We start from the raw sequence: 23608 nt of genomic DNA, 5'->3' as shown, positions 1-23608 counted from the left end.
ATATTTTTCTACTGAAAAGATATACATATAATAAGTTATTGCTTACTTTTAGAAATAAAAATCAATGTTTATATCTATAGTCAAATAATTATTCAAAATATAGTTTTTAAATTGCTTCATTAAGAACTTTATATTTAATGAAATTTAATTTTTGTTGATATTTATTTTCCACCCATAATGGAAACTTTCTGAAGAGAGCTAGAAAGTCATCAGATTCATGGCAAAGTAGTCCAAAAAAAAAAAAAAAAAAAAAAAAGATAAAGCCAGTATTTAGGCAATACAATGAGGAATATATCAAATATAGATTTGTATTCTCCGATAATTCTTCTCTTCCTCGACCCATATGTTTTATTTCCTAGAAGAGTTATCAAATGAAGCAGTGGTACCAAGTAAACTATGCTGACACCTTACCACGAAACATCCATCATGTGCAGAAAAAGATTTGAATTTTTTAAGCATCTTCAAATGCAAAATAGAAAGCAAAGTTCTTTTATAAATTCGATTACAACAGTATCAAATCGAGCTCAAGGGGCTAGTTATGAGGTCATCCAATTGGTAGCCCAATCCAAAATGCCTCATACAATTGCAGAATCGCTTATTTTACCAGTCTGCATCGAAATTGTTAACACTATGCTTGGGGCAAAAGAAGCAAAAGAAATTGAAAATTTCCACTCTCAAATAACACTATTAGTAGACACATTGAAGACATATCAGATGACATAGAAACAAAATTAATTCAGAGAATTATCGAATCTAAAAAATTTTCATTGCAAATTGATGAATCTACAATCGTTAGTAACTGTGCTCAATTAATAACACTAGTTAGAATCATTGCAGAGAAATGCTTGAAAGAACATTATTTGTTCTGTACAGAACTGCCAAATCACACTATTGGGGATGAAAGATTCAAAGTGGTAAATGAATACTCTGAGAAAAATAAGATGTCATGGAAAGATTGTTTATGCTTGTATTCTGATTTGTGCAGCTGCAATGACCAGAAGAAGTAAAGGTTTTATATAGAGTTCATTCTGAAAACCAAGAAATTCACAAAAAAGCTCTCGTATCTAAAGATTTGCCAGTGAATCTGCATTCCACATTACATGATGTTATGAAGATGGTGAATTTAATAAAATCCAAGCCGTTAAAGTCACATTTGTTTTCAGCTTTGTATGAAGAAATGGGATCGGAATATCGCTATCTGCTATTTCACGCTGCAGTACGTTGGCTGTCCAAAGGAAGAGTTTATGAAAAGTTTTTAAATTTTTTTTTTTTTTTTTTTTTGAGTAATTCTTACTTTGCAATTCTTACTTTGAAGGATAGTTATTGGCTCCAGAAACTAGCTTACTTAAGTGATATTTTTTAGCATTTGAATGAGCTAAATTGAAAATTTCAAGGATCACATGAAAACATACTAACGTGTACAGACAAAATTTATGGATTCAAATAAAAAATTCAACTTCGGCAAAATTAGGTTAAAAACGGATAACTAATGATGTTTAATTAGTGTTATAATTTAAATTCTAAATAAGAATTATTGGGATTAGTAGAGCAGTGTTTGTATTTGCTTGAGGAAAAACTTCATCACTATTTTGAAATACTGTACTTGATGTAAAAAAAAAAATTTATTGGATTCGAAATCCATTCGCATTATCCCCTAGAAATTCCAGCATTACATTTATCAGTGAAAGAAAAAGAAGAGAAATTTAAGAAATGATCAATCGCACTCTTTAAGTGCAATTTAAAGAATTGAGTTATCCAAATTTTGGTTAATTGCGAGAAAGGAGTTTCCTTCAATCGGAGAAAAGGTAATTGACACTCTTCTTCCATTTGCTACCACCTATTTGTGCGAATAAAGTTTCTTGTCGATGATGACTATCAAAAATTCAAAGAGATCATCATTAAGAAGTCTGGATCAGGAGTTACATGTCATTTCAAGAATAAAACCTAGTATAAAAATGCTATATTCACAGAAGCAAGTTCAAGTTTCTTGTTTAAAAAAATTTTAAAACATTTTATTTTGAAGTTTTATATGAATTTAGTATTAAATATTTAGTATCTTCTGTAGCTAGACTCTAAAGCGTTTAGGGCATAAGCCTCAAGCTATGGAGGAGTCTAGACTACGTAATAATATAGCACAAACGCATCAGAAATACATGGCTATATCTGAATAAATCAGAATATTAGTAAAACGGCATCATTTTAAGTTATATCTCATATTGAGAATACCTTCACAACGAGTTGCCATGATATTGCACTACTTTAAATAAGTAGCGCTTCACCTAAGGAGGAGACTAATGTTACTTATTCTCAGATGGATACTACCACCACCCAGACGGTACCATTTCAGGGCTATTTGGCCTTCTTCCATAGGTGGGTAGTTACCCAAGTGATGCAATGATGGCAAAACAGTTATGAAGTATAACTCCACAATATGAGAGATGCCTGATGGTGTATCATGTATTTAGACTCTAAAGCATTTAGGGCATAAGCCTCAAGCTATGGAGGAGTCTAGACTATGTATAAATGCAGTGCAAACACATCAGAAATACATAGCTATAGCTGAATAAATCAGAATATTAGTAAAACGGCATCGTTTTAAGTTATATCTCATATTGTGAATACCTTCACGAGTTGGTACTTCACCTCCTTGGGTGAAGCGTTACTTATTCGAAGTAGTGCAATATCATGGCAACTCGTTGAACAAATAAACACGTTCTATCACACTATTTTTCATTTTGACAACCTAGTTTTATTGATTCAGACATCTTATCTGGTAATAATTTAGTAAAATTCATGGTTGTTTTAAAGAATAAATTTTAAAAAGTCTACGCATTAATATTTAATGAGTGATAGTACAACCATTCAGTCTTTGCCAAGTGGTTAATGTATAGGTATGAAGCCTTTGTGCGTTGCATATTTGAATCTGCATGTCACTACGTAAAATAAGTGTCATAGTAGTAACTGTATTTGTAGTTGTCTTAAATTATAAACAGAAATGCCACTTTCTCTTCCTTCTTACATAATTGAAGTTACAGTGCCTTAGATTTGATTTAACTTGTGACTTTAACTATTCTGGTCACTTTGCATTAGAAATTTTTTTGCAAAGGACACGTAAAGGAAAAAAGTTCATCAGTAGTTTCAATAGTGCAGCCGGCAGCAATATGTGTTAGCTGCATTGGGAGCTACCAGAAAGAGTCGAACTAATTGCATTAATTACACCGGTTGGCAAAGTGAAACTTTTTTTTTTTTTTTTCCCCTGAAAGGTATAAACACACTTTTCTAAACCAGTTATCTACACTGTTTTTCACACTGATTTAAAATGTGTTCTCAATTTTTTCCTATCATACGTATTTTTTAAAATATGACTGCTGATAATAGGTAGCTATACAAGGTAACTGAAATATGATTTCATTACAAAACACGAGACCGGTTATAATTACATTTATATCACTTTACAATTTAATACTTCAAACTGCTTAAAACCCTACTTTATACAAATAGTTAAAATAATGCAGTACACATATTTTAAAAAATATGTACAATTTAAAAATGTTGTGTGGATGATTTCCTTTGGTACACTTTGTCCAGAATATTGCAGTACAACATTCACCAATAGTTTGCCAACATACATTCATTCCAGAAACCTTGATAGCAACTTCCCATTGACTTTTAATGTCTTAATAGAATAATTTCCCTCACTCATTGTATCAAGATTTTCAGGAATGAAGTATAAACACGAATGCAATAAATCAAGTTTCAGTGACACAACACAGTTGAAGCATTTACCAAAGCTTTCACGTCCTACAGAAGCTCTGATTTGAAACCCTACAAACATTCTCTTGCTTTTGTAGCATCGATCTTTGGAAATATCTCACTTAAGTAATGAAATCCTCTTCTCATTGCTTTCACAATACTCTTCATTAGGCCCACTAAAGGAACATACTGCACACACATCTCATTATCTTCTTTTTTTGTCGTTTGCTGTAAAATGACAGACAAAACATGGACAAAGAAACAGTTTCAACAAATTTTAACTGAAAATTTAGGTATAAGAAAAGTGTGTGCCAAGATAGTGCCAAAAATTTTGAATGAAGCTCAAAGGATGAGAAGTCTCCAGGCTTGTGTAGATGTTTTGAAAAAAAAAAAAAAATGATACAAGATCCAGACTTTCTGAGCTGTAATTACTTGCAATGAAGCCAGACGTGTTCAAATCCGCTAAGTGGATTTTTCTTATTTATTGATTTGAAATTATTGTTTTTCTAAAACTTTTGATTTAAATTTAGTAGTATAGCATTATCTTGTGATTTTCTGATTAATCTGGTGTATTTATTCTTTACTCGGCCTTGTAATTGCATAAAAGTATCAGTAAGGGTATCAAATCCGTGTGTTACAAGTTGCAGCTCCGCTGAACGAGAAGTTTTTTAGCCATATTTAGCCGCTTTATTGACCATTTTTTTACATCAAATTATTTTCTATAAGTAGCTTATAGACCTAGTCAGGATCGTTAGTTTATTCTGAATTGAGACAGCGAGATTTGGAAGTTAATTAATGCTTAAGTGTCCATAGATTTACCGTTCGTAACTTGCCGCCTTTTTGTTAAACGATACGTTATATCCCGAACTAGATAGCGTTAGTATAGTATAATATTGTCAATTAATCAGTAAAATCTATTAAACTTGTTAAACTTTGTTGTCAATTAAATTGTACTTTTATTTTTAATTATTTATTTAATTATATTAAATTAAACTTTTATTTAATACATATAACGACTTAGATCACAAACGTAACATAATTAATTAATACATAACTTGATATGGAAGTTATATAAAGGGAACTCGTAGATAATTAATACTTGATACTGAAAAATATATATACCATTATAACTGTGTTGGGATACAAGTTTAGGGTTATAATTTTGTACTGAAATTGAAATTTTATTGAAATTAAATCGAAATCATGACTCAGACCAGAGGAGCAAAGCAAAAGGCTCAAGCTAATGGGAGTGCTGTGGCTCAGAGCAAAACTGAAGGGCGCAGTTGCCCTCTGAATCACAGCCTTTTAAGATGCACTGCTTGCATGATGTTTGTGGAGCAAACAGGTACGGCACGTGATATTAATATGGGGGATGTCTTTGTGTGTGCGTGATGCAAGGAGTGTAACGAAATCAGGCAACAACTCAGAGTTGTTATGGGCCTATATGAGAGCTTGAAGGACAGGGTGGATGCCCTCGAAGGATCCAAATTGAGGGGGCCCATCAAGCTCTCAGCTGCCCATATCAACGCCAGAGTTTGCACTTGGTCATCACGCAACACAGCGGCAACCCCCAAGGCAGAATGCGATGGTCCCACAGGAACTAGTAGTTGTTGGTGACTCTATTGTCAGGGAAATGGGGAACATGCTTTGTAAAAAGGATAGGTGGAACAAGACCAGGGTATGTCTGCCAGGGACAAAGGTTGATGACGTTATAGAGCGGATTTCATCTTTTAAGGGCACAAAAGGTGATATAGTTGTACACGTTGGCACTAATGATATCAAGAGTAGGAGACCGGCAGAATTACTTAACAAGTACAGGTCACTGTTGAAAAAAAGCCGTGAATTAGGGTTGAATTTGAAAGTGTCTGCAATTCTGCCCAGACACGATAGGAGGCAGTTTATGGTGAGAGCCTTGTCGTGCAATTCGGCCCTGGAAAGATTGTGCAAGGGGTAGAATTTTTTTCAGCCTGGACTGTACTTGTTAACAGGAGAGACTGCTTCTACAGGGATGGGATACACTTAAATAGAAAGGATGCAAGAATATTTGCTGATGCTATTGAGGCAGTGTTAGGCGGGTCGGAAAACTGCTAGCTTGGGGGGATACAAAGACTAATAGATTAACAGTAGCCACTGGCAGAGGTGAAATTGATTCTTGCACTGCTTCTATTGGAATGAGCAGAAGCTCGAAAAACAAGTTGCAGGATATTTCAGAGACTGCTGCTGGGAGTCATTCCGGTACAAGTAAACACATGGGTTGTGCTAGGGTAGCTAAGAATAGAAACAGATGCATGTATACTTGCATGTCCACCAATGCTAGGAGTTTGGTAAATAAACTTGATGAATTTGAGTTATTGCTCAAAGCATCAAAGGCAGATATTGTTGGGATATCAGAGACGTGGTATCACACAGATATAAGGAATGCAAAACTGGAATTTCGGGAGTATAATGTCTACAGAAAGGATAGGAAGGTAGGAGGGGTTATGCTATTAGTTAAGAAACACAAAATCCAAGGAAGTGAAGCCAGTTGACATCGCTGGACAGTGCATTGTCGAGTCAGTTTGGTGTGACATAAGCATTGGGAGATGAAAATTGAGAGTAGGAGTGTGCTATAGGCCTAATGACTCTGATGAGTATAATAAGAAACTGTACAGGGAAATAGAGTGGGCCAGTACCTCAGAGAGTCTTATAATGGGGGATTTTAATTTCCCAGATATTGACTGGAATTTGTGGGTTGGTCACTCACACACTAGCAAGGCTTTTGTGGATTTATTGGATAATTGATTTCTACATCAGCATGTTTGGGAGGCAAGTAGAAGGAGTAATACTCTTGAGTTGATTATCAGTAGTGATTCTTCATGCATTAAAAATATGCAGATAACTGAACCACTAGGTGGCAGTGATCACAGTGTGCTGAAGTGGGATTTACTCAAAGAGGTAACTACCATCAGGGGTAAAGGGAAGGGTTATTGCTTTCGTAAAGGCGACTACGATGGTCTGAGACAGTATTTAAATTCTATACAGTGGGACCAACTGATGATGTTACCAACAGCAAATTCAAAATGGGAAGCATTCAAAGAACTTATCTTGGAAGCTACTAGGCTTTACATACCAACTAAGAAATATTGTTCAAGGTTTAGGCCTAAGTGGATGTCAGATGAACTAATGAGACATATGGCAGAGAAGAAAAATGCATGGGATACATATAAATTAACACGTGACACAGAAGCCTATGATAGATACAAGTTGATCTGTAACCAAGTTACAAAGGAGGTTAGGCAGGCGAAGTCAGATTATGAGAAATCTTTGGCAAGGGATGCAAAGAAAAACAGCAAAGAGTTCTTTACTTATGTAAACTCTAGAAGGAAGGGGATGAATCAGATTGGTCCACTTGATATCGATGGGTCAACTGTTGATGATCCTGCTCAGGTAGCTAACAAACTAAATGAATATTTTGCATCGACATTCACACATGAGGATTTAGTCAGCGAGGGGAATGCCAGAGGTGTATTCAATTCTGGCAGTAAGCTAGAGAATCTTGTAATAACTGAGAGTAAAGTGGAGGAGAAATAGTTGAAGATAAACAAGAAAGGCACCTGGGGTGGATGGGATCTATCCAGTTATATTAAATGAGGCAGCAAAGGAAGTAAGCAAACACATAGCAGCCATAATTATGAGAGCTTCCTTGGACTCAGGGGAGGTACCCACAGACTGGAGATGTGCAAATGTGACCCCAATTCACAAAGGAGGATCAAAGGCCAACACAAGTAATTATAGACCTGTGAGTTTGACTTCTATTCCAGGAAAATTAATGGAGGCACTGGTCAAAGAAGCACTGCAGGATCATCTAGACAAGACTTCAGTTATAGCTCGGACACAGCATGGTTTTGTTAAGGGGAAGTCTTGCCTGACCAATTTGATTGGATACTATGATGCAGTCACAAAAGAACTGGATGCAGGGAATAACTTTGATATTATATACTTGGATCTTAGAAAGGCTTTTGATACTGTTGCACATGGAAGACTGTTGCACAAATTGGAGCAGTGTGGCATTGGAGGCAAATTGCTGCTATGGATAAAGGGGTGGTTGACGGGGAGAAGACAGAGAGTGGTAATCAATGGACACTGCTCATCGTGGACTAATGTTATTAGTGGAGTCCCTCAGGGTTCAGTATTGGGTCCATTATTGTTTTCTGTATTTATAAATGATATTGATGATGGTATATCAAGCTTAATGTCCAAGTTTGCAGACAATACAAAGGTTGGCACGGTTGTCAAGGACACTATGCTGCTGCAACAGGATTCTGGAAAGGTTGAGCAGATGGGCTGAGAGGTGGCAAATGAAGTTTAACATTGACAAATGTAAAGTACTACATATGGGAAACAGCAACCCCAGAGCAATGTATCAACTCTGTGGTACTATACTGACAGTGGTAGAGAATGAAAAGGACCTTGGGGTAATTGTGCAGGCAGATATGAAGTTCTCTGAGCAGTGCAGACGGGCTACAAGAGTAGCTCGTGGTGTCTTGTCAATGATATACAGGAATTTTTTTAGCAGGGATAAGGAGGTGATTATTCCCTTGTATAAGGCAATCGTCAGGCCACACCTAGAGTACTGTATACAGGTCTGGAGGCCTCATTTCAAGAAGGATGTAGAGCTGTTGGAACGAGTACAGAGAAGGGCAACAAGACTATTGAATGGATCAAAGGGGTGCTCTTACGAAGAAAGGCCTAAGTTTTGCAAATTACAGTGTCTGGAGACTAGGCACCAGCGAGGTGATCTGATAGAGGTGTATAAAGCCTTGAATGGTTTGAGCATGCTCAATGCTGATGAGATTCTTCCTCTTGCTCAGAATAATCACCTGAGAGGGCATAAATTCAAATTGAGGAAAGACAGATGTAGGATAGATATGCGGAAATTTGCCTTTTGCCAGCGGGTAGTTGGTTGGTGGAACAGACTTCCATCCCTTGTCGTGGAAGTTGATAGCCTAAATAAATTTAAGGCTCAGCTGGACAGGTATTTCGAGCGAATGGAGGAGTGAAGTGGAAGTGATTTTTTTTTTTTGGCTGATGTTGCATAAGCTTGCTTTCTTGCATCATATGCCTCTACTAATGCTAATGAAAGTTGCTTGTTCCAATATGACCCACAAACTAAAAGACCGTCAGTGCAAGGGAAGACAAAACAATCCACCTAGACTAAAAAAAGTAAGAATATCAAAATCAAAAATGAAAACTGTGCTCCTTGTTTTCTTCGATATTAAAGGAATTATTATGACTGGATATTTCCCACCAAATTAGACTCAATCAGACGTACTGTTATAGTTCTAACAAGGCTGCATGAAAAAATTCAAGGAAGAGACTGAATTGGGGAAGGATGGTTGGATACTCCATCAAGACAATGCTCCAGCACATAACATGCACCCTACTCACCAAACCCTTGTGTTTTTTTTCTCTTCTCTGAACTTAAGGGAACCCATTTTCAGTGCACTGAAGACATTCAGAAAAAAATGACCAAAGTGTTAAAAGGCTTGGAAGAAATGTATGAAACAATGTGCAGCTCAAGGCAATTATTTTGCTGGGGATAACTTGTAAGGTATGAAATATTTTATTATTATTATTATCAATTTATTTCTCTGTTGAAGAGACATCCCTGGGACAGCCATTGGCTAGAAGAGTGAGAGTTACATTCTAAGGTGTGAAGCGGACCCATGAGCAAAAGGTTACAAAGTTCATGGGACGTTCACTCTGAAAGGTTGAATAGAGAATTTTGAAATACATGAGTAATTATGATTTTACAATAGAATATTTACATTTTTTGCTTCTTTGAACATCATAGAATATTTAAAATTTTTACATCATCTTAGGTTAGCATCTAGAGTACCGAGAATATACAGTTTTTTGAGCCAAGTGGCTGTGCACTCGGCTCAAATGATGATTATTTCAGGTCATCAGCAGTTACAGTAGACGATAGGAGTCAGCAAAGACTTGCAATCTGTAGGCTTTTTTGTTACAGAGCTTTTCCAGTTCAATTCTTAGTTAATTGAAGAGTTCTATTGTGTTTGCTGGAAAAAAACGACTTAGGCTGTCCAGGTTTTTTAATTTGCTTTGAAGAGGATGTCTCGTATCAGCAATTCTGGTGGCTTCTTGATGAGAGTGAAACAAGCCCTCAATACTGGGAGCATCTAATCTTCCTGTTAGCAGTTGGGCTAATGTGAAAATGTTTCAGATTTTCGTTGTCTGTTTCCAGGGAGGAATGCTCAGATTGGAAAGTAGGATGGCTCTAGAGATAGTAAATGGGTGGTTCGAGATCCTGTTCAGCCATCTCAAGAGCCAGTACTCAATATTAAGGAACACTTTCATGTTGCTCAGTGGGGCAGCGGACCAAATCTGTGACATACAGTGGGATGGGAAGTATACATTTCAAGATATAGTTTTTAACGAGATCTGGGTTTCTAATGCCAATTAACTCCTGTTTGGCAGCCCAGAGTGCTGCACATGTTTTGGCTTTGATGTAATCAAAGTGCTCGGAGAACGTTAGTCCCTCATCCCATTTTAGGCCAAGGTCTATGTGTGATTTAACCTTTGGAACTTCGCATCCACTTACCAGCATAGAGATATTGTTCCTGCTCTTTTTCTTTGTAATTGTCATCTGGGCAGATTTGCTTGGGTTTTAGATGTAGTCCAATACAATCGAGGTAATGCTCTAGTTCATTTATAATGTTATTGGCTTGTTGATTTGTTTGCTTAACTTGTTGTACATCTTTAGATTTGACGAAGAATTTCAGGTCATCAGCATATGTAATAAAGTTGTCTTTATGGGATGCAAAAAATGGTTCCAGAGCTGCAGCAAATAACATCGAGGAGAGAATCCTCCCTGTGGCACTCCCTGCGAATTGGAGTAATAGGCTATAAAATCGTCATTACAGATTATGAGGAGTCTTTCCTTCAGAATGCTACATAAAATCTTCAGGAGATTGCCTTGTATTTTGAAGTAGAAAGATAAAATTTGTTCCAGAGCCATTTTCAAGATATTGTCAAAAGCTGCGGATATGTCTAGGAAGATAATATCGAGCTGTTCCTTATTGTTGAGAGCTTTTTGCATTCAGAAAAGGGTCTCAAGGAGATTTGTGACGGTTGATCTTCCAGATAAGACGGAGTGTAGGTGCAGAGGACGATGCCCGAAGCAGTATTGGGTGAGGGCTGAGAGAAGGGTCTTCTCAAAAATTTTCAAGGTGGTGCAACTTGTGGCTATGGGTCTATAGTCTTTGTGGTTTTTTGGTTTCTTTATTTTGGAAATGGGCCTGACTATGTAGCTGTTCCATATACAGGGGAGAGTACCTTTTTGAATGATTTGATTGAAAGTGTGATGCAACACCTCAATAATGTAAGGGCTGCTGATTTTTGCCATGAAAAGAGGGAAGTTATCAGGACCAACAGTTGCTTTATTAGGAAGTTCACTTATGGCTTTCATGAGGTTTTCTTTGGTAATTGTGATGGTTGTTAAAGGTGTCTTTCTTAGTAAGTTTGAAACAGGTTTCTCTTTTTCTACGATTCAGTGAAGGAGATCAGTTATTCTCTTCCTGTTTTCTTCTGTTGCTAATTGGTTGGGCGTAGGAGGTTGTCCAAATGCCTTCTGGGACCATTCGGTAAATACCTCAGCAGTCATGAGACCCTTTTTTCTGTTATCTCGAACGATCCTTTTTCCTTGTTTGAGCTTTGATAGTACATCTGCTTAATGTGCTTGTCTTTTCGGCTTTATAAAATGAGCACTCTTTTTTTACAGAATGTGGTCATTAGGATGTCCTGTCTTCAGCCACTTCCCGTAAAGTCTTTGCTTTTTACTAAAGCCATATTTTAACTGTGGATTAAACCAGTTTTTGGATTTCCCGGTTATCCTTATGACCTTCGATTCTCCTTCATAGGCAATTTTTGCGAGCTTTAGGACCAGTAGCTGGAGAGCTTCCTCTGCCGCCTTCGTGCTTAGTTCTTGCCATTTGTATTCTCGAAGTTCTTTGGGAATGATGTTTGTTTTGATTTATGTTAAAGAAAAGGTCGTTCTGTGCATGCCGTTAAAATTTCCGCCGTCCCTGTGATTGGTTCCAGCAACATTGAGTGTGGTCTCTACAGCTATGGGGGCCCCGGGTGCCAAGCGTTCCGTGGCCAAGCGATTCTAGTGCGTCTGTAAAAGCGTTTTTTCTAAAGAGATTTTCAGCGAATAGATTCTATTTTTTGTTTCAACAACCGTTTTTCTTGATTTCTCGATCAAAGTAGCTCTTTCGCACTACAAGAAGTAGGCAAAGGCCCAGGAAGGAAAACCACCTTTCTGTTTCTTTTTATATTAATACTAACTTCCTAACCCAGCCGCTTGGTCACCTTGTGGCACTGCTCCTGCCTCCCCGTGGCGGGTCCGGAAACCTGGGTGGTAAAGCAAACCCCCAGGGCCAAAAGGAGCAAAACATGGACTTTGAAAACTTTCCCCCGATCCAGACAGCAAATCCAAAGGATTTGCATCAACCTAATGATGACAAAACCAACCGAAAGAGACTGAAGACAGATGATTCCCTAATAGAACATCCGAGTTTCCTGATCCTGCATTCCTTAGCGAACCAGGCCCTAGGCAATCTATCGCCATTCCTCATACAAAAGTGTCTGGAAAATGTAGCAGGTTCCCCCAAAATGGTGCACCGTCTCAAATCTGGTGATCTGTTGGTTGAGACTACAAGCTCTAAACATTCAGAGTACCTTCTCAAGCTCACAACATTCAATGGAATCCCTGTTAAGGTGTCACCACACGCAACACTCAATACCTCCAAGGGTGTTATCTCAGAATGGGACCTAATGAATGTTTCAGAAGAGGAAATTGTCAACGAATTGCAGGATCAGAAGGTCATACAAGCGAAGAGAATCATGATTAAGAAAGATGGCAAACTTATTCCAACTCGCAGTATCATACTGACATTTAGCTCACCCAACCTACCATCATCAGTAAAAGCCGGGTATTTGAACTGCCGCATTCGCCCGTATATCCCAAACCCGCTAAGGTGTTATAAATGTCAAAAATTTGGACATTCCCAAACTGTCTGTAGAGGCGATGCAGTATGCCCTAACTGTGGATCGAAGGAACATGCCCAAGCTGATTGTAAATCGCAGTCCTCACTTTGCCCTAATTGTAAAAGCAATCACCCAGCTTTCTCAAAAACATGCGATCAGTGGAAATATGAGAAGAAAATTCAAAAATACAAGATAGAAAAGAAAGTCTCATTTTCCGAAGCCAGAAAACAATTACAGCAACTAATACAGATGCCAAAACGTACATATGCCGACACTGCTCAAAAATTTCACTCAATATCAGTTCAAACAGATACATCAATCCCGCCAAGCATCTCTATTTCTGAATGGGCTCGAACTTTACTCTCTACTGTACCTCAATCCTCAAAGCAACAGACTTCTAATAGATCTAATAACACACCAGTCACGATACCTCCTGTTACTCTTACAACTCCTGTAAGATCTACTCAAACAGAAAACTCTGATCCCGGTAACAAGCAGCATGCTGAATCTTTCTTCATGGACACGAATGAGACTTGCTCTCATGAAGAAACGGAAACCATTCTGGAAATTCATCCAGAAGATTTAATAGACGCCAGACCAATATTTTCAAAGAGAGACAAAATAAAAATTGACCGACAGAAACAGACTTCCAAAAAGCAGACAAACACAGCTTCCTCATTTAAATCCAAACAATGAAAAACATCATCCAATGGAACTGTAGAGGCTTTCGCAGCAATATCGATGACATCCACGAGATAATTAAGCGTTATAAACCAATTGGAATCTGTTTACAAGAGACATATTTAACACCTCAGGTGTCTACTTCGATAAACAATTACACTCTCTTTCGGCAAGACAGACCTGCTACTAATAATGCTCACGGAGGTGTAGCAATACTTATAGATGGAAGAGTACCCTGCAAACACATTCAGTTGCAAACCACTGTTGAAATTGTTGCCACACGAATAGCCATTGGCGTTACCCTAACACTTGCTTCAATCTACCTGCCACCCAGTCGCCCTTGTACCATACATGAACTTGAAGATCTCATTCAGCAGTTGCCAACCCCTTTCTGCTTATTGGGTGACTTCAATGGACACCATCCATTGTGGGGTTCTTCCAATACAGACGGACGTGGAAAAATCATCGAAATGCTTATTGAAAGACGAAATCTAACCATATTAAATACTGGTTCACCAACTTACCTCCACCTCCCAACAGGAACAGTCTCTTCAATAGATCTCTCTATCTGCTCTCCAATCCTTTTCCCTAGTATCCAGTGGACAGCTCTGGATGATCCACTCAATAGTGACCACTACCCTATAATTTGTAAAATTGAAATGTCACACTGCATACCTTCAGAAACTCACACAAAATGGAAATTTTCCAAGGCAGACTGGGCAAAGTATACCACTAACGTATCCTTCGACAATCAGATCATCAAATCTCAACCGATTGACACAGTTGCCCACCATATTACAAAACAGATTCTAGCAGCTGCATCCACTGCCATCCCACAGTCAAAGTCAAGCATTCGTAGAAACAGAAATTATTGGTGGAACGAGGACTGTAAGAATATAAAAAAAGAAAAAAACCGTGCATAGAATTTATTCCGCAAACATCCTACCACCACTAATCTTATAAATTACAAGAAAATTAGAGCTAAAGCCCGTCATATTAGAAAGAAAGCAAAAAGAGACTCTTGGGTTCGATTCGCAACTACAATTAATAAAAATACTAATGTAAGAATTATTTGGAGGAAAATAAGACAATTAAATGGTAAATTTCCTCCTTTGTCGTCCCCACTTTTCACCGTGAATGGACAGGAGCTATCTACTCCTGCAGAGATTGCAAATGCTCTAGGGACGGTATTTTCACAGTTGTCTGACTCTACGGCATATGATCCATCATTTCAAAAGATTAAAGCTGTAGCAGAAAAATCCCATCCGAAATTTAGAACTACATCCTCTTTCCAATACAATACACCACTTACTTTGGTAGAACTTCAAGAAGCTTTATCCACCGCTAAGAACAGTGCTGCTGGCCCGGATGGAATATACTACATAATGTTACAACATCTAGACAATAAATCATTATCTTCGCTACTGACCTTCTACAATCGCATATTTATGGAGCATTCCTTCCCCAGCTTCTGGCGTCATGCTTTTGTACTGGCGATACCCAAACCAGGGAAAGATCATTCTATTCCGAACAATTACAGACCCATTTCGCTCACAAGCTGCCTAAGTAAAACCATAGAAAAAATGATACACCGTCGACTAACGTGGTATCTTGATTCCCAAAATATTATCTCTGACAATCAATTTGGTTTCCGAAAACACCGATCATCTCTAGATCTCATGATCAAAGCAGAAACAGACATCAGGAATGCGTTTATCCAAAACAAACATCTAGTAATGGTATGTCTCGACATAGAGAAGGCCTTTGACATCACTTGGCGGTTTGGTATCCTGAAAGATCTTCATTCCCTGGACCTGAGAGGACACTTACCGTACTTCATACAGAATTTCCTACAACACAGGACCTTTCAAGTTCGCTATCGGCAAGTCCTTTTGCAAACATACATACAAGAAGAAGGAGTCCCGCAGGGCTCTGTACTCAGTGCAACCTTATTTGCAATTAGAATAAATCAGATGACAAAAAATATTCCAAAAGCTGTAAACTCTTACCTCTATGCTGATGATTTGACTGTCTCTTGCAACTCGCAAAACATGAGCTTTATCAAAAGGCAGCTGCAAACATCTATAAATAACATTGAGTTATGGATGATACACAATGGCTACCGATTATCCTATCAGAAATCTAGAGTCATTCACTTTTGTAATAAACGAAAGATGCATCCAGATCCAGAGATACAACTAACAAATCATCCCATCACAGTGGTGAATAGCATTCGTCTCCTTGGTTTAATTTTTGATAATAAACTGAACTTCTTAGAATATATCACACATCTAAGGACTGCTTGCGAGAAAAAAATGAATTTATTAAGAATTATCTCTTCTACATCATGGGGTGCAGATCGGTACACCTTACTTCACTTGTACAGAGCCCTGATCAGATCTCGCCTTGATTATGGCGCCCCGGTGTATGATTCTGCTAGGGAAAGCGTGCTAGCACGTCTTGCCCCTATTCAACATTCTGCCCTTAGAATTGCTGTAGGCGCTTATAGAACATCGCCAGTGCAAAGTCTTTATATCGAAGCCCATGAACCTCCGCTCAGCCTCAGGAGAAAGATGTTACTTCTGAACTATGCAGCCAAAATTCAAAGTCTGCCTTCTCACCCCAATTGGCCAATACTTAACAATCCACAGTTCCCAATGTACTACAGAAATAAACCTAGAGCAGTTCGACCTGCTGGCATCAGATTACAGGAATTATCACAAAATTGGAATATACATCTGGACAAAATCCTCCATGATCTGAACAGTTCAGGTCCTCCATGGTCCTTTATTAAAGCATTCTGTGACAGCTATTTCTTAAACTGGGGAAAACATTCGCTTGCAAATACCAATATACAGCAACTTCATGCTGCTCACACATAAAATTACCCAAATTTTACGCAAGTATACACTGATGGATCAAAGTCTGGTAGTAAAGTCGGTGCTGCAGCTGTCTTTCCCTTTAACACTATCTCTGTTTCACTTCCCACCGAATGCGGCAGTTATACAGCTGAATTATATGCTATCAAGCTTGCCTTAGAAAACATTCTCCAACTGTCCATCCAAAAAAGTGTAATATATAGTGACTCACAGAGTTCAATCTTGGCCTTGCAAAATTCCTCCTCAACAACGCATCCCTTAATAAAATCTATAAAATCTCAACTAATGCATATCCATGATCACCAACAAGTTGTCATCTTTTGCTGGATCCCAGGTCACACTGGGATATCAGGGAATGAAAAAGCAGACTATGCAGCCAAACATTCATCCAACATAGCATTGCCAGGTTACTATGTTTCATATATGGACTACAGATCCCATATAAGAAATACATGTAAAGAACAATGGACACTTCTATGGCAATCTCAACTGAATAACAAGCTCCGTGAAATAAAACCTGAACCACAGTTATGGGTTTCCAGTTTTTCTGTAAACAGAAAGGAAGAAGTCATCCTGGCTAGAGCCCGGATCGGGCACAGTCAGCTCACCCATATTTTTCTTCTTACAGGAAATGATCCTCCGCAGTGTATGCACTGCAACTCTGTTCTCACAATAAAGCACATACTCGTTGAATGTACCTTATACACTGATGCCCGAAAAGCTTCATTCAGTAATCTTCAACAACCTTTGACACTCCAACAGTTCATAGGTAATGATGCAAATCTCCCGGAATTTTTCCGCTTCTTAAAACGAATAAATCTGTATAATTGTTTCTAACTGTTTTTACAGACACCGTGAAATCCTCATCTTGTTTATAGGCGCAATATGGCCTAAGTAGCCCTTGCGCCAGAAATAACCATACCAATACCAATACAGCTATGGGATTGTGGTCTGACTTAAAGCGAAACAAGTTATCTGTTACTCTATTGCTGAGTGTATTGTAATAGACAACATCTAACCGCTGATTCCCTCTAGTTGCTGGAGTAACCAGCTGTTTCAGATTCAGTTGTGCAAGAATAGAGTCGAGGTGTTCCTTTGAAGACTGATATTCATCTTTATACAGGATCGTGGGTTCCTCCACCCCATTTTTCAGTTCTTCCAGTGCCAATACATTTGTATCCAAGTGGATTTGCGAGAATGTTTAGTTGTCTGTTATTGCGTAACCACGTTTCAACAAGGCAAATGTAGTCAAAGTCAGCCATCATCATGCAGGTTTGTAGTGCGTGAAGCTTGGAAATGCTTCGAACGTTCTGGAAAAAACACCGCAGGCTGCCAGTCCCGTCTCAGAGAATGGGGAGAATTTGGTTGCTACTGTGACATTTCAGAAGGGCTATTTGATCTTATCATCCATCTATCCCTGTATAATTTGACCAGTGACCCTGCAGGCCAGTCCTGAAAATTTAGTAGCAACGTGGACTGTCCCATTGGTCACGTGACAACAAATGAGGCGTAAGCAGGATGCCTCGTCTTTAATTGGTTAACTTCCATTGTTAATCCAAACTCAGTTTTACACGTCATTAATGTTACTGGGCCGCGTTGCAGGCCCTAATCTGGAGATAAGACCTTCTCTCGTGTAGGAACAACTGTAATATTATATTTGACCACCAGCCTATTCAAATCTCGGTTGGATGTGCTACGATTGCCAGTACCACGACCCTTGCAATTAGAAAAGCAAGGTGCTGTACACTGCTAGACATTATTACCAGTAGTGTGGGTCCCATTTGAGGTGTTGCCACTTGTTTCTGACAAAGGCGAATGCGTAATACTGTTGGAACTGGGGTCGTGCAGTCTGTAGGATACTTCTGCTGTCCTGTTTTTTTCTCTTAAGTTTTCGCTGATGATTTGCTCAGCAGTGATTGAAATGAAAGCTGGTTGAGGAGGATATGATGATGGGACATGAGAGGGACGGAGTCTCTGAGGCAGCCGAGCCCTGACAGTAGTCTGCTCCATCTTCCTGTATATTCCGAGTGGCATTTGCCAAACCGCTTTAATGACAGCTGACTTTGTTATGAGTGGCAGGAGTGTGGTTGACGTCACAATGCAGAGAGCAATAGACTGCTTTGCTAATCTTTACACCTGGTTGATCACTGGATGACTGAGGAGAAGAATTGGGCCTGCAGCCCTTATTTTTCATGCGGGTGTGATTTTCCAGGCTATCCATCTTCTCCACCAGTCGCTTTACACTGTGTAGGATTTTGAGATTTTGCTCTTTAAGCAGATTGTTTTCTTCTTGCATGGCGGATATGAGTTTATAGATGGGAAGTAGTTAGTCAGAGAAGTTTGCAGAGATCTCAGCACTAAACTGCTGTAAGATAGATTCCATGGACTCTCTGAGCATCTTTGTAAGCTTATTTTTAGCAACTTTAATAACCACACTTCTTATGTGCTTCTTTGAGGACAGTCATTTCTGATGTAGTGGTCTGTGGTAGAGTGGTTGTCCCCATAGTATAGGAAACATTTTGTAAACCCTCCTTGCATGCCTATTAACATACCCATGACATTGAGATCACGGCTGCAGCTATTCCATTGGCAAGTACTGTATCGGATTGCTTTGAGTAGTATCTTCATGTTATAGATGTTATAGTACATCCCTTTTAGGTGAATCAAGTGGGCAATAGGGATAGATGGGCTATTAACAGTTCCTGAAATAGAACAGCCATCAAACTTTACTTTGAGTTGATGAAGAGGCACCAGTCAGTTGTAATGTGTACTTATGAAAATTCCCTAAAACCTCTATTGATATCATGACAATAGCAGAGCAGACTTCTGTAACGAATGTTGCCAATACACTTGGTTTTATTTTTTAGTAGTGCAACACTTTGACATTCTTCTTAACCAAGTGCTTTTCACATTGAGGAAGCTGTTCAAGATCGGTTGAATGACCTTGTCTCTAATGAGGTCATTCACCCCATCTTGGATAAACAGCTCCATTGTCTCTTCATCAATTGTGTTCTCACGTCTCCATTAATCACATCATCATTGCATTCTACTCTGTATTCTGAAGAATCTAGTATATGCTGTGGAGGTACCAGAATTGACATACTGTCATTGTGAGGGATTGGTCTCATCACTGAATTGAGGTTTGGATAAACAATCTTCTGCTTATTTTTAGCTGAGAATTTGGTTATATTCATATTACTAAAGTAAAATCACATCATAGTCTTTTTGCTCTCTCCATATCATTGCCATTTAAAATGACATTGACTTTTCCTTTTTTTTTTAATCAGTCAAATGATCTATCAAACAAATAGTACAATAGCATGTGGTACCCACACCTTATTCTGATCACCCAGAGGACATCCATAGTATAACTGATAAATTTTCTGAATATACATTGTGAATACTGAATGTCTCCCATATAACTAAATTTGTTAGGGTGATTTTTATACTTTTGAGGCATGACAATGAATGCATTTTAATTATTCACTGGATCGTCCTACCTGAAATAATTTATAATCAAATACAGCAAACTCTCGATTCACAGGGATCGGATTAACTGGGACAGTTAAAGACTCCAAATTAAAAAAAAAAAAAAAAAAAAATCAACCAGAAATCATAAAATTCAAGTAATAACTAGAATAGATATAAACAGATGTTTTGCAAGTTGTAAAAAAGCAACAAGAAGTGGTGTTATAAGTATCCGTTGGGAGATTAATGTACTGATTATCTTGCAACCTCCACTATCTTCACACCCGTCGCTCAAAAAAAGGGGGAAGAAATGTTTAGTTTGTTTTAGTGCATTGTGTTGATTGTTGTGTTCCATTGCACCGCAAAAAGACAAATTTTGTTTCATTATTTGTCAGGGATGTAAATTTTTTTTATAGTAAATATATTTTTTTTGTTTATAAATCATGAAAATGATGGGTGAATGCAAAATTGTTGTGCTTTCAGTTAAACGAAAGCTCAATTTTTCAAAAGTTTGAAAACTGTGAAAACGGTGCATCTGTTAAATCTTTAAGGAACCATGATAATGTTGGTGACCAAACTATATGCAACGTCGTAAAAAATAAAGGGAGGCATCATATTGGACACGCGAGTAGTGTGTGGTAAGTTTTTATCTATCGCCATATTTTTTACGTTTTTCAATACAGTAAGTCCCTGACTTACACAACTTTTGAACTTAGTATTTTTTTTTTTTTTTTAAGGATTGTAAAATTTAAAACAACCAAAAACAACAATAAGCAATCAATAACAATGATCACAGCATGCACAAATTGCACAAGTGAGATATGGAGTAACAAGCAAAAAAATAGGAAAGAAGAGAAGATTCTGAAAATTTGTTTTTTTTATGACTGAAGTTTAAAGTGAAGAGGACACACATTTCACCATAATAACGTAAAAACCCACAGAATTCCAGCTATTGGTATTATCGCAAATGCAATAAGATCGAGTTTACTACCCATTTATAATAGATTGTGCTAACAGAAAAGCCCAATAAACTGGAAAGTGCAAATTGTTTTTATTGTTTTATGGTAGTGACCTCCAGAAATGTGCTTTAGTAAAATGTGAGCTCGCTTGGGGTGATAATAGTGAGGTCCCACCTTAACCCTGTGAAGTTCTTTACAGAAAATTTCATTTTGACTGTTATCATGGTGCCGACTAAGAGAATAAATGACAGCAGTATGTACTAGTAAATCTACCAAGAAAAGGAAAGCTATCAATTTGGATCAGAAAATTAAAATAATAAGGATGTATTGAAAATGGTCAAACATTAACAAGTATCACACTGAATTCAGATTTGGCAATAATAACATAGTAGCAATATGTTATTAGTCATTCCTGAGTTACATAAAACTCAACTTACGTAAGAGGTCCTGGAACGTATCTCTTACATATGTCGGGACTTCTGTATTTCTGAATTAACCTGAAAATCGATTATGTAGGGGATTTTTTTACCATCTCTCCTGGAAAATCAAGGGTCTACTTATTAAATCATGAAATAACAAGGATGTTAGATATATTCAAATGAATGCATAAAAATAAAATAAATAATATATTCACGAAGGTTGGCTGAATAGGTATGTGAGTAGTATGATCAGTTTCATGTTTATGTAGTCGACATCATCACAGAATGTAGCTATTCTAGAGAAAAACCAAAGACAGATTTGGAATTAGCATTTAGTCTGCTCCACATTTTTTTTTTTTTTTTTTTCTCCTAATGAAAAATATACTTGTTGACTTGTGTTATCAGAGCTTATTCTGAATAAACTTTTAATTGCAGTAATAACTACGGGCAGTCAGCAGATACATAGTACCTGCATTTGTCCATTCCAAAGCACAACAGTTGTGTTGATAACAACTTTGGATTGCCATTTAATATGTTCATCAGTTGGTTTTGCTATCCTAACCATCCATAACAGTTTCATTATTTCAGGTGTCCTTAGAGAAATTTCAAAAAGCAGACAGCTTAAAGTGAAATATTGAAAATGCAAAATGTTTGTGCACCATAGAAGGCTACCCAACATATTCTTTTCTGGATGTGGAGTATCTATCACCTTCAACCATTGGTTAAGTTTTAGAGGGATAAATAATTGTGTTGCTGAAAACTTTTTTTTTTTAATTGTACTAGTTTGAAAAATAAATGGAAACAACTTGAAAACCAAAAATTGGAAATAAAAAAAACTTAAAGAAAAGAAGAAAAAAATCACTTCATATTTTATTCTGTTTTTTATTTCAATTGTAATGTTATTGAAAACATCTCTTAAACTGTGTCCTTTCCTCTGGATATAATTGTTGATATAGTCTGATAACTTTGGTTTAAGCTATTTCCATCCACATTCAGTATTGTTCTTTAGCTAATTCTTTGTCACCATGGCTGTAAGCTGCTATTCATTTGATATTACGGCGGTGCCTCCAAAGTGACAGTATTTAATAATGGAATCAGATCTAGTGCATTTCTAACGGCAGTAATGAGAGCAGAAGTAATGGGCAAGCTACCCAGTACTTTTGTTTAATATAAAATCATCATTACAGTGGAAACAATATAATTCATTCTTTACTGTGATCATTTCCACAAAAATAGCCCATTCAATAATTTTTTCCCTCATTTCTGTAGGTGAGTTGCAAATCAAAAAGATTCATCCTTTCTTACTATTTTTTATAACTTGTGCAATGAAAAGAAACTAGAAATGAAAGGACTGTCATGCAATTCAATCAAAATGCATGTAAAAAACATTTGTTTAAAAAAACCAAAAATAACAGAGTTAACTACAGTGAGCACATCACTGCTGATTTGAAGCATTTGGTAATGTTGGAAACTTCTCCAGTTAGTCTATTTTCCTCTGCTTGTCCTTTGCAAATTTTTGTATAAAAAATAAAAAATTTAATTACTTCAGTCATAAATAATGAATATTCATCATATTGCTTTGTTATAAATCTTTACATGGCTAGATATTTGCCAACAGTTTTCTTTGAAAACATTGTGGTATGCATGGCTGGAGGACTAATTTATGACATTAATTTATTTTTCAGGATCAAGAGAGAGAACATTGAACAGTGATCATGAAGAATCACTTGAAAATGCATTACAGGCAGACATTGAAAAAATAAATATCAGTAATTCCCCTATTACAGCATCATCCTCTAATTCAGCATGTAATTCTGCAGTATTACATACTGAATATAATGATTGTAGAACTAAAATGAAGAGGAAAATTGAAGAACCATATGACATAAATATGGATCATAAAAAAAAGTGCCTTTTTACTGATCCACATGACTCTAAACACAGAACATGTGAACGTGCTATTATCGTGTATAAGAGAACTACAGAAAGCGCTCGACACTCACCAGGATTAATTATAATAGAATAGGCTGGACAATTTGCTAATGCTAATGGTTGACTTCGAACTGTAATTTAAATTTTGTATTTTTGTTATGCTTCAGATGTTATATAGTAAATTAAAAAAAAGTTTATATTTGAGAGAAAAATTGTTTATACCTGCTTCTATCCCAACATGGTCTCCTTGAACTAAAGTGTACTTATCATAAGTTCTTCAAAATTTGGATTCAAATTTTAGGCTTGGGGGGCTTCTGGTTTCCATCCAAGATTAACAGCAGTAATCTCATCACCTGGCTTTAAGCAGATTCTCCAGCTCAAGAAAAGCAGACATTACTCAAAGTAAGTTCTGGCATCAAGAAAACGGAGCAGGTGCTCAGATAGTAGCCAGTACAACTGAAGACTGATC

General features: G+C 37.3%; 1 protein-coding gene across 3 annotated transcripts in view; it reads left to right on the top strand.

Moving 5' to 3' along the window:
• LOC150087144 (death domain-associated protein 6-like) overlaps positions 1-23254 on the top strand; it is a 226337-nt gene extending 203083 nt beyond the window's left edge. For 2 of the 3 annotated variants that reach the window (XM_090371849.1, XM_090371848.1), the window contains one exon: positions 22893-23254. In XM_090371849.1, the coding sequence (XP_090227975.1) occupies positions 22893-23233 (341 nt within the window). In that variant the 3' untranslated portion in view covers positions 23234-23254. The remainder of the gene's footprint in view (positions 1-22892) is intronic. The other variant, XR_016546873.1, reaches the window with a different exon arrangement.
• Positions 23255-23608: the final 354 nt, after the last annotated feature.

Source organism: Mastigoproctus giganteus, chromosome 4 (genome assembly GCF_048544385.1).
Source record: "Mastigoproctus giganteus isolate SK-2022 chromosome 4, ASM4854438v1, whole genome shotgun sequence".
Classification (NCBI taxonomy): domain Eukaryota; kingdom Metazoa; phylum Arthropoda; class Arachnida; order Uropygi; family Thelyphonidae; genus Mastigoproctus; species Mastigoproctus giganteus.
Note: the sequence above shows the minus strand (reverse complement) of the source record. Positions and strands in the feature narration are given on the sequence as shown.